Source organism: Ochotona curzoniae, unplaced genomic scaffold (assembly GCF_017591425.1).
Source record: "Ochotona curzoniae isolate NIBS_2020 unplaced genomic scaffold, NIBS_Ocur_1.0 contig_2927, whole genome shotgun sequence".
Classification (NCBI taxonomy): Eukaryota; Metazoa; Chordata; class Mammalia; order Lagomorpha; family Ochotonidae; genus Ochotona; species Ochotona curzoniae.
The window spans coordinates 6851317-6868574 of record NW_024465654.1 but is presented as its reverse complement, the minus strand read 5'-3'; the positions used below and the strand labels follow the sequence as shown (position 1 = coordinate 6868574).

General features: G+C 51.4%; 1 protein-coding gene across 1 annotated transcript in view; it reads right to left on the bottom strand.

The window, feature by feature from the left end:
- Window positions 1-17052, bottom strand: part of TMEM117 (transmembrane protein 117) — a 223419-nt gene extending 206367 nt beyond the window's left edge. Inside the window, exon 1 of the mRNA XM_040979034.1 lies at window positions 16776-17052. Coding sequence (XP_040834968.1) covers window positions 16776-17052 — 277 coding nt within the window. The remainder of the gene's footprint in view (window positions 1-16775) is intronic.
- Window positions 17053-17258: the final 206 nt, after the last annotated feature.

Sequence of the window (17258 nt, the reverse complement as noted above, 5' to 3'; positions counted from 1 at the left end):
CCGCGGACATCACCGAGGAATCAGAGAAACAAACACAAAGGAAGCCCTGCCTTCCTGCCAGCTCTATTCCATCAAGGAAAGGAAAAGTCCAGAGATGATTCCAGCCTCGTGATACATAAGCAAACGGAGCTGGACCGATGTCTTCTGTAACTGCACTTACTCTGGGCTGAGCACTTCATCTCTAGGCCTAAAACACGACGGCACAGGGCAGGTTCTGCTGTGACGGGATGGATGCAGTGAGCCTCACGAAGGCTGCGTGCCCCTGCCTTGGCTGGGATGTAGATTCTCACACATGCTTTTAGCACCCAGCCCATGGTACAGCAACAGCCAGTCTGGGCCGGGTGCTACACAGGGAGCTGCGAGCACTTGCAAGGAAAATCAAGCAGCAGCCTATGTGATAACTGCTTCAAACACTGTCCACTGAGCATGAATGGAGGGACTGGAGTAGTGGCACCGCAGCTTCAGGCAGCAGCATCACATGGCACAGCACCTGCTTTCCATCCCACTTGTGCTCCAACCCTGCTTCCTTCTCAAGACAGTGATGAGGGCGCTCCAGTCTGGGCCTGTCACTCACGTGGGAGACTCCCGCTCCAGCCTGGCCCAGTCCTGGCTGCTGTGGGCATCTGAGGAATGAACTAGTGGATGGAGACATCTCCCTCCCCCCCTCCCTCCCCCTCTCTCCACGCATTGTCTCCTCTGCACCCATCCAGGGTCCCATCAAGACCTGAGGGCTCGGTTCCCTGGCTGACCCTGGGAACCCTGAGCCTCTCCAGAACACCCCTGTCCATGTCATTCTCTGTCCAGAGTACCCCTCGCCCCACAGCTGGCTGGTGTCAAGTATCAAAACCCAGATCCCCATGGCAAGGGACCTTCTGGACTCAGAGCTGCCGTGGGTGTGGCCAGGCCCTTGCTGTGACTGACAGACCCTGCCCCACCTCACACCCATTTACATAAAGCTGTATTGTCCACACTCCAAGGGGTCAGCTGGTCACCGTGCGCTTGGGAGACCAGGCTGTTTCCTAGCTCACTGCCTCGCTTCTCTTGGTGGGATGTGACAAGAATGCAGATGGTAAGCAAGCAGGGAGAGGGTGGGAGATGAGGCAGCATGGCTTGGAAGACCTTGAGTGAATGGATGCTTTCCCACCATCACTGGCAGCGCCTGTGGTTCTGGGGACACTGTGTTGAGACCCTCCTCACAACCGGTGGCCGTAATACAAGCGTCCACCCCGCAAGCTCAACACAGCTCCCTGCCAAACGAATGCTAAGTGCAGAAGTCAACTTTTTGGGAAAGGAAATGTGGATGATTTTTTTTTTTTCACTCAGTCAAGAATTATCTAGTTAATAAGGAATTTTAAAAAGTTCTGTACAATATTAAATAAGCTGAAAGGCCACTGCCATGAGGAAACCCAAGAAGTCTTCTAATTAAAAAGCAGTAGACAATATTATTTCCACAGGAACAAGAAAGCTGCCCAGCTCTTGGCGGACAGTGCCAATGGACGCTGGCCAGCTCACTAAGGGACCAGACACCTTCCTGCTGGCTTCTGAGGACAGATGTCTGACCTACAAACACTAGCATGTGTATTACACCCTTGGAATCGGAACGGCTGTTCACCTTGTACTGAGTTCCAGAGAAGCTTCACGCATGCATCACGCATGGCTTGGAGACGGGCTGCCGTTCGTCAGCAGCCTCCCTAGCTGCCCCAGAAGCGGGCCGTGAGCCGGAGCCCGAGCGGCTTGGCTCCTGAACTGCGCGGCGGACTGGCTCACTCTGATTCCTTTTGTTCTTCTGTTCTGCATATTAGCATATTGGCGACTTAATAGTTACTTTCCACAGGCTCGAATACCAAATCTGGTAGTGAGAGGACATGAATTAAGTCATCAGTTCATGTGACACAAGAAGGAGAAACTAACAGACTGCGAGTGCCTTTCAGACGCCCACATCGGCCAAGTAAGTAAACCAACTCTTGGAAAAGGCAGGCTGATTCGCTTCTATCCTTCCTCCACCTCCTTCATCTAATGAAGCTTACTTGCACATACAAAATATTTAAACATCCTCGACTTCCACATAGAAAAGGGACAAAAATAGAGAGGAAAAACAAAACAAACAAAAAGCCCGGATGAGAGCTTAGCATGTGCACAAAGCATGCCACAGAACGCTCTTACGCAGAGAGCCAAGCCCCAGAGCTGAGCCAAGGGCCCCTTAACAGAAACGCCACAGGCAGGTGAAATGTGGGGATGAGTTGTCCACTCCAGGCTCCTCAGGCTCTTCTGACCTTGGATCTGCTGCCATGTCCCATGCAGTCCACAGGACGGCGCCCTTTCCACAAGCAACACCTCTGACACCCTGGCAGCTGGCCTGTGCCGCATGGAAGTCCACCCACCCCCGTGTCTAAAGCAAGCCTCCCACACACGACTCCACTAGTAATTCTAATGAAGCTGCTGAAGCACCAGATGAAAGAAACAACATGAACCAGTTCAGGAAACTGCAGACCACTTCAAGCTGTCCGCAAAACCAGAGGTCATTTGAGGCCACTTGTAAAGAAGGGGACGGGACAGGATCTGAACAGTTGGCTTCTTGCCCCAGCCTGGACAGAGCATCCCAGCGGCTCTGCAGGCAATCCTCCAGCAGCCGTATCTAAAGAGCCAAAAAGAAATCAGTCTTAACACATTTCACTTAACCTGGCCTAGACAAAATATGGTTATTTTAACATGCAGCTCATATAAAAATCATTTGTAAAAAAGCTTTGTAATTTGCTTGTACTCGATCTGGAGCACACACAGCTCATAGCTGCTCAAGTGAACTTGGCCCGAGACTCCAACTATCTCACTGAGCATCAAATACAATTTTAGGACACTCGGCCTGCATTTCTTAGGTTACCTAGTTGCTAAATAGTTTGTTTCTTACGCTTACCACTAATGCAAAGGATTGCTCAAATGCTTCTTGTGCTGTTTCATAACAAGAGAATAAATAAATCCTAGAATTGACTGACAGCTTATAAAGCTTTCTACATTGTTGGCAAAGGAAAATTAAATGATTCTGAAGTTGTAAGCTCTCACATATGTAGGGTGGACAGCATATAGAACATGGATATAAAAGTAAGCGTTACAGGACGGGTTGAATAAGCATCTCCTCACTATGAGTTACAACTTCTCTATTTAACCAGTTCCACGACTAGAATGTTCTGAGTCACAGATCCTGAAAGCATAAACAGCCTACTTAGTAGTCTTCTTCCACACGCACGATGGCAAGCTGACACAAAAGCATTCTTCACAAAATGAAAAGGTCTCACTTCTCTCTGGATCATAATTCCTGCAGACAGGGGCTGCCTTTTTCTTGTCAACCTTAAAGAAACTTGTGTTTATTTTCCAAGTTGTGCTTAGGAGAGCCATGAAACAGGATCGCTTTGACAACCTGCAGCAGCCCCAGGTTACACCGCAGCAGCTGCATGGAAAAAGGCTCAAGGGAGACAGGGCTCTGGCCCGCGGTGACTCCTCGGAGACCCCACACCCAGAGGCCAGGCACTGCTCAGGGATGCTGAGACAATGGGGCCTTCTCTGTAGCAAGCACACTCACAGAGCAGGGAACATTCACCACCGTGACCCACACCCCACACTGCTGCCGCTTGCAACTAGACATGAGCAACAGACAGGCTGGTTTTCTCACTGCACTGGGAAAATAGAAGGGGCAAAATGCCAAAGCAGTAAAATTCAAACACAGTTCTGCCAGCATTATCCCACCAGGTTTTATGCAGTATCTGGTAATGACACATAGGTCAAGAAATAACCAAGACTTAAGAACCAGCGTGATGAGAAACCATGCAAACGAGGGAGACGTGTGCAAGGGAGACGTCTCAGGACGGATCTGAGATGTGCAGAAGCCGGGACTGCTACTGCCACTCTGTTTCAGCAGTGAGAACACCAAGGTTCCATGGCAGCTGGAGGAGCTCCCAGGTGGCTCGCTCTCCTTGGGGCACACCCTTCCCTTCCCTCAGAGGCCTGACAGTGACTGCAGTCTGCCACAGCTCCGCGCAGCAGATCTCAACGATTCATGACAGTGACTGGTGACCCCAAACACCGAGGGAACCAGTGGACAGTGAGTGGGTCAGGAGAAAGGGGGAGCCAGTGGGTGTTCCAGCTGAACATGCAGACAGCAGGGACGGAGCTGGAGGCTCTGCAGAGCACCACGGCTCCCCTCCAGACTGGGCGGCGATGACTCCACCAACAGCCGAGTGGCAGCATTTGCTCCTCCGGAGGCTGCCCCCGCACACCTTGGGAAGGGCTCTCTCACAGATTCGCCAGCCTAGAGCAGCCATCACCCAGGAACCACACGCCCACCCTCCCCCACGGCAGACACCGTCTCAGCATCGTTTCACCTGGGATGAACACATGCTTCATACATTTCCCGATAACAACATAAAATCTCCCTTACACCACTTCTATGCAATGTATAAAATTGCAAAAATTGCACTATATGAAAACTGCAGTTGAAATTCTGAGGAATGGCAGGAATGATTGCAGCGCGTGCTTCCTACATGCACCCAGAGACACGCACTCTGAAACAGGACGACCGTGATAGAACTTTCAAATTTTACAAAATAATTTTTAAAGTATAGCTTTAAGTGGTATCTTCTCATAACTTCCTGTATGCTCATGCGTGCGTGTATACAGATAGGTGTGTGTATAAATTTTAGCTTTGCTTTGTAGTTTTGCAAAAACAGACCATCCCAACATTACTCTGCAACTCTGTTCGCTCTCAGCATCATTTGCGAATAGATACAGACCACAGCTAGTGATATCCTGGCAAGGATGGCTCCCGTCTCATTCCTAACGGCGCTGTTTGCAGTTCCAGCTCTCACTGAGCATGCTTTCCTTTTGTTAAAGTCGTATTTATTTAACTGGAAAGCAGAGAGAGGGACACACAAAAAGAAGCAATATTATCTTCTGTTTCATCCCCCTCCACATGCCCACAACAGCTAGGGCTAGGACAAGCCACAGTCAACAGTTCCACCCAGGTCTCCCACACGGTGCTGGATGCTCAGAAGTGGCCAGCATGTGCAGCCTCCCAAGACAGCAGCAGGAAGCTGACCAGGAAAGCAGGAAAAGAAAGAGCTGGGATGTGAGCCAGCTACTCTGATACATGAACATCCTAAGAGAGCGCTCAGCCTGATGTTCCACCACAGCCGTCTCAGGCACTTGCAGGTCATGACTGGAAACAACCAGGGGACACAGAATTCTGAGCCCACAGCCTCACCAGGACTACGCATTAGGAAGCCCCCGTGAGTCCATCTGAGACATCAAGAACACCACCAGCCAGGGAAAAACAATCTCCTTCATGAGCTCCACTTGCTGGTGCCCTGTCCCACACACACCACCGAGAGCAGCGATTGCCACAGTGGGCAGGACAAAGCCACGCAGACGGCATGATGCGTTCACCATGCAGGTCAGGAAAGGCACTCTCCCACACCGACAGATGATCCTTGGAGGAAAGACAGAAGAAATCCGAGATAACAAAGATGCTACTCAAGGGGGCAGGTCAGTTAAAGCCCCAAAAGGCTTTCCTTTGTATTTTTTGTCTTTTTTAAAGATGCATACAGACAAGGAGAGGCAGAGAGAGAAACAGAGAGATGTTCCACCTGCTGGTTCACTCCCCAAACGGCTGCAACAGCCAGAGCTGAGCCTATCTGAAGCTGGGAGCCAGGAGTTTCTTCTGGGTCTCTCATGTGGGTGCATGAGCCTAAGCACTTGAGCCATCCTCTCTCTGATGGTTTCCCCACCATCCACAGGGAGCTAGACGTTCATGGAGCCGCTGGGAGTGAAAGTCACGTCCACATGGGATACCAGCACTGACATGTACACCACACCAACCCCCAAGAGAGCCGTGTGCTGAGCAAGCACTGCCCCCCAAGAGAGCCGTGTGCTGAGCAAGCACTGCCCCCAAGAGAGCCTGTGTGCTGAGCAAGCACTGCCCCCCAAGACAGCCTGTGTGCTGAGTAAGCACTGCCCCCCAAGACAGCCTGTGTGCTGAGTAAGCACTGCCCCCAAGAGAGCCTGTGTGCTGAGCAAGCACTGCCCCCAAGAGAGCCTGTGTGCTGAGCAAGCACTGCCCCCAAGAGAGCCGTGTGCTGAGTAAGCACTGCCCCCAAGAGAGCCGTGTGCTGAGCAAGCACTGCCCCCCAAGACAGCCTGTGTGCTGAGCAAGCACTGCCGCCCAAGAGAGCCTGTGTGCTGAGCAAGCACTGGCCTTGGTCTGTTGTTTGGGCCGCAGATGAACATGCGTGCCCCTCGCATGACGCTGCCCGGGTTTTCGTCACTCTAGCTGACAGCCAACATACACACTGGTGATAATGGTGACACTTTCGCCTGCTGCGGGGACCTGGATCCAGCCATGGCATCATGGACACGTGTGGGGTTCACCTGCAGGTAGGTGCTCTCCTTCTGTCTCTGAAACAAATTAAGCACCTAATCTTAAATAAAAGTTTGAACCATTGAAATTATTGCACATAAGCAAGATTATCAAGTAGGACAAAAAGCACAGTCTCCCAGCTACACAATGGATGAAGCTCACAGACTCGTCACTTTGAAAACAAATGTAAAAGAGAACGTATAATGAGGAAGAGAACAGCGGGAAAGCAGACAGGCAGAACGGCCTCTGGCTGCTCTACCCCTGCGTGTTCCCAGCCGAGCATTGTAAGCACGCAAATATTCATCACTCTTCACGGAGCAGCTCACTCGGCTTTTGTTCCAGACTGTTCCAACCTGCACCCTGAAACTTAAGTATGTGGATGATCAGCCCAACCAGATCCACAGGTGAGGCAGAGAACCAAGAAAAGCATCAAGAGACAGAAGTGAATTCATGAACTCTACTGCACAAAATCCTGTGTGGCTTTAAAACTGCAGTGGCAGACACACAAGCCAAGCTGGGGAACGCTGCAATGCAGCTCAGACTGGAGCGCAGGTGTGTGCAGGGCGCCCAGCTACCGCAGGAGAGCCCAGCCAGACTCCAACACCCCATATACACACACACGCCCACCTCCCATGAACAGATGCACATATACTCAAACACGTGTACATGTACAGTCAGCACACACATATTCACACACGAGTACAAGCACATATACAAACACATGTGCGTGCACAATTAAACATGCATGCACACACATTCACATGTCAGTGCATGAACGTATGCACACATAAATACATACACCCGCATTCACACATTTTAAAAAACCGCCTGTGTTTGCAGTGCATAAACACACTTACACAGAGACACACATGTACACATGAACATGCTTACACACACAGGTACACACGCACTCCTTTCCCTCCATTCTTCTCTAACACCCTAATCTGGGCTTATACACATCATATTTCACTGTTTTTAACCATACAACTTACAAAATCCCATGACACAACGTTTACTATTGCTTGCAGCCCCAACAATCGATGCCAACTTATCTTTGCCGAGAATGAATGCCAATTGTACTAACCAGGTCAGCTCCCCTGGGGTCTCTGTTACCTGAGAAACTCCGGGAGAACTTCTCAAATCTCAGGTGTTACCGACTAGAGACCAGGCAGCATTCCCACCTGCTTCCCCAGAGGGGTTCTGACCCCTGGCCTCATTCCTTCCCACCGGTCCAATTTACTATTGCTATTATCCTTCCAGAATGGGGGATTTGACACTGCACTTGGAAAGCGCAGCTGTCAGACTGTTAGGCAGCAGTACAAGCTAGCTGATGCGCACAGAGCACTACATGTGCTTTGCCGACTAAGAAACTGCCCGAAGAAGAGCAAGCACAATGCTCAAAGGGCAGACCAACAGCTGAGCACATAAATCCTGCAGGCAGAGACCGGAGAGGCCATCTCCCAGGACTGGACTCAGTCTATACGCCTGTCGGAGCGCTGACTAAAGTAAAAATTCAAGTTCATACTTGTGATGTAAAAGCAGGATGACCTGGGCCCGGCATGGTAACCTAGAAGCTGAAGTTGTCACCTTGCAGGCACCAGGATCCCATGGGGGTGCCAGTTCTAATCCCAGAGGCCCCGCCTCCCATCCAGCTCCCTGCTTGTGGCCTGGGAAAGCAGTGGAGGACAGCCCAAAGCCTTGGGACCCTGCACCCGCATTGGAGACCCGGAAGAGGCTCCGGGCTCCTGGCTTTGGATCAGCTCAGCTCCAGCCACTGCGGCCACTTGAGGAGTGAGTCAAGGAAAGCAGGATCTTCTTCTCTGTCTCTCCTCCTCTCTGTATATCTGACTTTCAAATAAAAGTAAAATAAATGTTAAAAAAAAAAAAAGGCAGAACACCCTTATGTACTCAGCACTCTCCCCTAAGATGTCACACGGTCGGGGCGAGGGCTGCAGGACTGCAGTTTTACTTTTCCACAGGGAAAAATGCTGTCACCACCTTGGGAAACATCAGGAAGGGCAAACAGGGACAAAACAGAAGTGAGAAGAAGCAAACTAAAACAGGAGAGGACAAGAGTAAAAATATTTTTAAAAAAATCTCAAACTATAGGCTCAGGCCCATGGGCCTGCTGCATGCTCAGAGCCATAGGTGCCAGCTAGCCCGGGGAAGGGTCCCGGGCAGCAGAACTCAGGTCAGGTGGCCAGGATGCCAGTGGCACCAGGTGAAGCCCGGTCACTGAGCGGTGAGATCCTCCGGGAAAAATGTGAGGACCATTAAGGGTCAGACCTAAACAGCAACCCGATTGGGACCAGAACTAGGGTACCTACAATCAACCAATGCCGCATACCACTCACTGCCACTGCCTACCTGGCAGAGCTAGATCACAGCACCCAATAGTGAGAGTCGGAACAGGGATGAGAAATGTTAGGCTGGGCCATGGCACTAACCGGAGAACTGGGTCTGCTGGGGGATGTGTGGGCTCACCCATGTGGATCTGCAATTTCCTCCAGTTTGTTCGGGAGGTGGGGTTGGGGACAGGCTGAAGTAGGCATGACCATGGAACGCTCTGACATTCATGGGTACTGGGATTGGGTACAGGCCAGGCGGGTTGCAGCAACCACAGGCTCACCCAAGAATACAGTGTGGGGTGGGCCGGGACACAACATCCACCACTCATACAAAGATGGAGGGGGTAGTCTATGCCCTGTAAGGGTGTAACACCTGCTAGCACGTGCAAGGTCTGGGTCTGGGGTTAGGTCTGGTGGGGGAACTTGGGAAACTCCCCTGGTGGGCTGCAGCTCCCGCTGGTGAGCATGTGATTCAGACCGGGGTTTTGGTAAGATCAAGCAGAGTAACTCTAACTGGCAATGTGTGGGTTAGTTTTAGAAGGCAACTGATTGGGCAGGGCCAGGCCTACCTTAGCTCACTGGCACGTGCCTATATGTGAGCTGGGTTAGGGGAGAGCCAGGCTGGGCTAACCAATTTTACCCACTCATGCTTACAAGCATGAGCCAGATTTTGGGCAGGCTGCTTGGGCTTTGCCACAGCATCAGCTGCCAAACGCTGGGACTGTCGAGCTAGACTGCTGAACCTCCTTGAGAGTGCTGGATCTGGGACGTGGAGTGGGTTCAGGGGAGGGATTGTGGACACCTCTCAGGTGGGCTGCAACTGCCACTGGTGAGCATGAGAACCAGGACTGGGGGTGGGCCTGGCTGGACAGGCTGTAGCACCTCTGTCATGAGTGGGCTGGAGGGTGGAGTCGATTGGGTTGAGTTAGACTTCAATGCCCAATGATGTATATGTGATCTCAATGGGGTGTGGGGAAGGCTGGACCAGTCCACTGCACATGCTGGCACGCACAGGAACTAGAGCTGGGGGATTGTGCATAGGATGCTACTGGGATCGCTCTGACTGGGCTGCAGCTCCCCCTGATGTATGTGAGGGCCTAGCATGTGGTGGGCAGGGCAGGGCTGGGCCGCAGTACCCAATGATCTGCAGAGGAGGAACGGCAGAACAAATTGAGCAATTAACCCAGCGAAGCTTGAGAGGAAACTTGTGGGCCAGTGGAGACTTGGAGGTGGACTGTGACAGCCAACGGACCTGGCGAGGATTCCCTCATCCCTGCAGTGGTGAGAGCAGCAGCACCTCAGAACGGAGGGAGCCACCTGAGCAGAACCCTCAGAGCACAACAGGGGCCTGAGATGGCACTGGGTGGCTGTTCCCCATCCCTGGGCACTGAGGGAGTCGGGCGGCTGGCGTGGTTTCTCTCCTTGTATTCTTTCCTCCCCAAATACAGAAAGAAGAAAAAGAAAATGCGTAAACAACAGCCTCACCAGTTTCCCCTGATCCTCTACGCTCCCTACCTTAATCAACTACGTAAACATCACTAAAAATTAAAATTTTTTTGAAAATTTCAAATGTATAGTTTGAGCAAACTGCATCAAAAACAACCTTAACGCAGCACTGTGACAACAGATGACCCGACGGCGGCCAGGAGGACCAAGGGACAAGACAGACCACGTGAGCTGGACAGCGTCAAAGCAGACAGCACACGCTGCAGTCCTGATCACGGTCAAGGGACAAAAGGAAATTCTCAGAGTGAGAAAAAATAGCTGGAAAGAAAAATGCAATAAAAATAAGCAAACAGTACCAGGAGAAAACAGAAGATTAAAAGATGAGAATGAAGTGGCTTTTTATTTGAAATGACAGATCACTAACTGGGCTGCTTCCTTGCCTGAGAACAGGCTTCAGACTTGGATCATATCCATGTGAAGCACAATTACATTTCATTGTCAACGTCGTACCCCGCGCTGTGAGCCTCTGAATACCGGGCTCCTGGTCATGCGTTAGAGTTCATACAACTTCAGACGTATTTGCAAATTGTAAACAACAGGCATATTCTACCGCGGTGGACCACAGAGGGCTCTCAAGTGAGTAATTAATTTTAAGTAATCCCTATGCTGCAGGCAGCACTTGTTAAAGGTGCCAGCTTATACTGTACTAAGCCTATTAACGAAAAACGAGACTTTGTTTCCTATCTACGAGGTGTCCTAAACACCAGGGGCACACATGGACAGAGCTCCCATCCTGAAAGGAAGGGAAGGGAGGAGGCCAGGTGGGCTGGAAACTGCCATCTCCAGACCCAGCCAAGGGCAACCGCTCTGCCACAGCACCCTGCGTCTCTCCTAGCTCACCTCTTCCTTGCTAAGGCCACTATCCACTGGGTCCGTACATTGGGCTCAGCAGCAGCTGCTGCTGTGCAATAGACTCTCAGAATCTTCTATTTCTGGATATTTCCCCGGACAGTAAAACACACACACATCAGTTTTGCATCACCTTTTCTTATCTTTGCCAAAACAGAATCATCTGGGGAGGAGGGGCGAGCTGTCATCTGTGGCTGTTACAGAAACTTCACCCCACTTTTCAGGGTATTAAGAATCAAAGACCAGCTCAGTTCTACGTTATGACACAAGTATCTTCACACCACAAGGTCGGACACCCTACTTGAAGGGAGGGTGAGAAAGCACATTCCGAGTTTAGCTGTCATTAACAAAAGACAGGAAGACCGGAAGCCACCCTTTGCAGGAGCATCCACATGATGTGGCCAACCTCCAGCCTCAGGCTTTGCATAGCATCACACAGCGGCTTAGGACGACAGTCTTACACAAGCTGGCTTCCTGACAGCACTGAAACACCCACACATGCTCTGCTACAGAACAGATCTCAATTAGGAGTTAGCAAACTGGCTCCCCAAAATAAAGTGTCCTGAAGCGAAGTTCCCTGCTTCTTTGTGCGTGCTGTGTCACTGAGTGCCCCACTGGCCCACCAGCCACAGGCCTTCTGCCATGAGCAGCACGGGGACTGTTCCGAATTATTTTTAGAAAGTGCCGAGGCTTGTAATGGTGCTGGCGCCAGCACTGTCTGCCAGCCAAGCGCTGATCTCTGCAGGCAATGATGACTCGCTGGCAGGTGGTTCCCGTGACAGAGTGCTGGGAAATGCCTGAGTCACAGCTCACTCCATTAAGTGGGCAGGGCCATCCTCATTTACATCAGTGACCTCTGGGCAAGGGCACAATCACGTATGTAATCATTAGCCAGTGTGTTGACCGAGGAAGGAAGGGCAAAGTTCAGCAATGGAGAATGTACGCTTGGGGATACACCCAGGAACCTCAAAAAGTTCACGAGAATTGGAACTGAAAGCCAAGTTTGCCTTGATGAAGAGTAATTTTGAAATCCATGCATAGCTTTTAAAAAATATATGTTTTCCATGAACTTCCTGATTTAATTCTCGCCATTAAACACCCACTCCTTTGTTGGTGTGGGCTCGTTTTCCCATTGGAATCAAACCCAGAAGAACTTCTGAGAACTACGTAGTGCCTAAGAGTGCTCAGTGTACATGAGAACACAGACTTCTCTCCAAATGCTTCAGAATTTCCTCCAAACAACGCACGCCTGGATGAGCGAGAGTGGCCAAACCAGTCCAGGCACTTCCGGTGGCCTGCGGGGGCGGGGTCACACAGGCATGCTAAACACACTGGCAGTCAGCCAGGGGTAATTCTGTGATCAGAGCCACAGAGAGGAGAAAGTTTCTATAGATACAGGCCCTGGTCAAGGGACCTACTGCATATATTTCAAGATCTATTTATTTTTATTGAAAAGTCAGATTTATAGAAAGAAGAAGAGAAAGATAGAAATTCCTTCTATCTGATGGTTTACTTTCCAAGTGGCCATGCCAGAGCTGAGCCAATTTGAAGCCAGGAGCCAGGAGCTTCTAGGTTTCCCATGCGGGTACAGGGTCCCAAGGCTTTGCTCATCCTCGACTGCTTTCCCAGGCCACAAGCAGGGAGCTGGAAAGGAAGTGGAGCAGCTGGGACATAAACTAGCACCCATATGGGATCCTGGCGCTTGCAAGGCGAGGACTCTGATAGGCTACCATGCTGGGTCCCATGGGACCTGTTCAAATGATGTCTATGAAACCCCTGAAATGAGCAAGAGGACTCAAGTTTGGAACCAGCATTGTGGTGCACAGGTTGAGCCATCCTCCACAACACTGGCATCCCACATGGGCACAGGTTCAAGTGGTAGCTTCTCCATTCTTATCCAGCCAGCTCCCTGCTAATGAAACAGAGATGTGTTTGATGATGGGTCACGGAGCAGCACAACCTACACACACCATCTAGAGACATGGCTAGCATCGAGGCCTCAGACACAAGGACTGGGCCTGGTTAGGCCGTGCAAACACACAGTATGCTCTCCTGAGGTATCTGGAGTCATCACTGCCTCATTTGCCACTCTCCCCCAAGCACATACTCACTGACCTCACACACAGGCCTCCCTCCCCTGCCCCTCACAAGCCATCCTCACTGGGGTGGGCGGGGGCATCCTGTCCATCCTCACCTGCCCAGCCCAGTCAGATTTACTGCTGGTGAACTGGACAGTGCCTTCCTCCCTTCTTCTGACTCCCCCAGCGTCTCTGCTTTCCTGTATCCCATCGCTCCTGCTTCAAGACCAAGCTCAGCATTCACTGCCTGTTCCAATGCTTTCCCTGATTCAGAGACTGTAAGGGAAGTGGCCAAGTGCAGCGTCAGCATCCCAGCTTCCTGGCATTGCCTGCCCGTCCCTCTCTCAAAGCCGTCCAGACACGCCGCCGTGCTGGGTGTGTCCCTGCTCTCAGATAAGCCAAGCTGGCCTCACCACCCTGCTCTCACCATCCGCCCCTCATCCTGAACGCAGCAGAGTTCCCTGTAGTGTACCTGCCCCTCTCATCCCAGGTGAACCGGACTGGCTTTAGCCCCCACGTCTGCCATACAGCTATCCCTCCCCTTCCCACCATGATCCTCCTTCTCAGTCCGCCTAGCACACGGTCCACTCTGGTTACTTGGTACCAGTAAGCACGGCCTCCTGCCATCAGAGCACTGAATCCTGGGAGCATGCCCCTTGGCCCCTCCCCCAGCTTTCAACTGCTTGGGAGCAGAAACCCTCCTGGAGCCCACAGCGAGGCAGCTCCACCCCAGACAGCACATAGGAGGAAGAAAGGCTAATGTGTTTACTCAGTCAAATCCACAGGGAACAGCCATGCCAGGCCTTGCTGCCGGCACTTTAAAAATTAAGAGGCAAAATACTATTGATAGAACCCCCATCCTCCCAAGTGTAAGTGGCAAGTGACAGCAACATGACTCTTGCCCCTGTGGCCCAGCTGGGAAACCAGGCACCACCTAAACCATCTAATATGTAAGAGCTTGTAGACGTGTGTTCGGGAGGGAACCATACACTAATCATAGAGGCGTGTCCACTCGCACCGAGCCCACTTGCTTGTCAGCTACAACATGGACAATGCTGCCTGGTGGGAGACAGACAGCCCCTCCCAGTGCGTGCACAGGATGTGACAGGGCAGGAGGGGAATAAATATCACCCCTAACAGAGGCTCCCCGAATGCATCACAAAAGATAAACAAGCAAGGAACACAGTCAGGAGAGGAGTCATTCCTTTGTTGTAGCCCTGAGATGAGGGAGCCCGGCTGCCCTGCACAGAGTTACACTCACACAACAAAACATCATCGAGTTCCCACGCTTACACTTGGGCCCCGGGAAGCAGCTCTGCCTTCAGCCTGGCACAGCCCCAGCAGTTGTGGCCGTTCAGAGCAGGGGTGAAGCAGTGGATGGGGGATTCTCTCCCTTATTCCTCCCTCCTCTCTCTCTCACTCTTTCAACTAAATAAATCTTTTCCTAAAGACTTTTTATGGCTATTATTATGTTCTATGATACAGTTTTGTAGATACAGGGTTCTCCTCCCCTTCTTCGCTGGCCAACTTCCCCTCCACCATTTCCCCCATATTATTACAGTAGTACAGTGCTTTAATAACACAAGTTTAACATCCTGGTGTATAAGTACATCATGGAATTGTAGGTATAGACAAAGGCAGGAAATCTAGTCCTAATTATCATTTTGCAGGATTTTGAAACCTCTGGCGCTGCACAAAGCCCCTGAAGTCTGCATTGCTTTCTCAGGACTGCAGTGCACACACCCACAGAACCAGACATTGTCCATGACTGAAATGGGATTTCAGCACAAGTCTGCAAAAATAACTTCACAAGATGCATCCACTGCAAAACCAAATGTCTCCTTTTTGATTTTACTCTGTAAATCACACAAGCCCCAATCAATGTTTAATAAGTAAATCCATCTTTAATCTAGATTTCATCTTTAGTCTGTCTGGTCTCTGAGAGGAATTTCTGGACGGGTCACAGTGACAACCAGCTCTTGCTTGCCACAGAATCTGCTACTGTGCTGCCCAAGCACCCCACTCGGGGAACTGACCCTCCTCACCATCATTGCATCCCTCCCGCAGTCCCTAGGGACACACCATCTGTGCCAGTGACCGCCTCTCCTGCTCATGAGTCACAATGCCCACAGTCACACTCTCAGCTCATTCCCTTCCCCTCACTCCCAGGTCCCCTGGCGGAGTCACTGCCAGCTCCAGACCCTGGACCACTCCTCCCAGACCACCGTGTCCCTCACAGGCTCTCCAGTCCAGCCAGGACCCCTGCTAAACAAACCAAGACCCCTTCTACTGGAACCCTCCTTTCTTCCCAACACAGCAGGTTGGAGCACTCCTCACCACATGGCTCCCTCCCAGATTCCCTCCCAGGTGACTGACCTCTTCCTGAGAAACGCTGAGTACTGGTGTCATTCCAGCGCAAAGAGGCTCAGTTCAACAGCCCCAGCTATCAGCAGCAGCCCTCTCGTCCCACGTTCATTCATCCTGGCACTCCCGGGGTTATTGACCCGCACGTTACCAACCCCTCCTGTCTGCAGCTTCACTTTCTCCTCTGCCTAGCGTCAACTCCAACATCCCTGGCAACAAAGCGGACTCCACCTCGCTCACAGCCGTATCTTGCAACCAGGCGCTCGCATCCTTCCTCACTCAGGCCACCACTTCTACTGGCTCCCGTGCCAGAGACGCAGCAGGCATGCTGACTTTTTCCTTTTTCTTTAGTCTGCATTTCAATCTGGCCCCTTCCCCCACAACCGTGAGTGGCTCAAGGAATCACCCTGAGACCGGGTGACTGCTGCTCCCCAAACTGCCAGCACGTGTGAACACTTCCCTCGTCTTCCACTGCCCTCCACACTCCTTGGATGTATGGACATATAAATAAATGTGGATATTATACACACACATAGACAGTAACTATAAAATACAGGGACAAATGGCAAAGGCCTGAGGAGTCAACAGACGGAAAAGACACAGTGAATATAATCTTACATGCCCAATGGTACTGCAAGAATTTTGTGGAAAACACAAGCTAAAAATAAACTCATTCTGGTGCAAAAATATCGCAGTCCACTGATGCACATGCACATGAAAGTGTATTTTATCGCTTAAAACATTGGCCCTCGTTTCTAACCATGTCTAGACTGAAGACACCTATAGCAGTGCCCTACAGACTCAGCCCTGCTCAGCTCAGGGCCTACTTCTGGTGCGTGCATCCTCGGCCTCTGCAGCGTCCCCACACCTACAGAGACTTTTCCAACTCGGACCAACCGGCCTACAACTGTGCTGCTGTGTGGGTGAACCAGCTGAAAAGCAGTAAGTGCTCAAAGGAAATGAGCACTGCAAGCTAGAATTCCAGTTCTGCATGCCTGAATGAGCACCCTGCCTCCTCTAACACACAGCACCCTGTCAGATCTCCCAACTGCTCACTGGCCAGATTTCGGAAAGGAAATCTGGTACCAATTTTTGCTGAGGGCAGTGTGCAAAGGGATCCCTGAGAGACTAACTGAGGAACCTCGCACAAGGTTTCCCATTGTGCTGGAGGGAAAAGGGAAATGCCCTGAGAGCAACAAAACTCAAACAAGTCAACCCCGTACTCACCAAACAGGCGCTGGTGGAACAGAAACTTGCCGGCTATCAGTCCGGTGAGGACGGCCAGCAGCCAGAGCAGCACTTTCAGCACCCTCCAGCCAACGCCACGGGGGTACTTATTGGTCACGAACGAGAAGCAGTTTCCAACCACGATGACATTGGCTTCGGTCTGGCTGTGAGAGACTGGGTCCTCGGCAAATATGAGGAAATTGAAGAAGATCACCAGGTAAGCCACAATCATGCGCGACCAGGGATGCTGGAAATAGTAGCGGAAGTCTTTACCCATCCTTCAAGGCTTCGGGGCCGTGGTCTGCCTGGTCGAGGAGAGACACACAGGGTCAGCGCAGGAGAGAAGGCCGCGGACAGCGCCCCTCCCCGTCGCCTGCTCCAAACCACAGCAGTTCAATCAGGGCAGCACGCGGCCCAGACGGTTCCTGTTTACGGCTCCTGTGAGGCTGCGGTGGAACAGAGTCCACACGGTCCCTCCCCCCC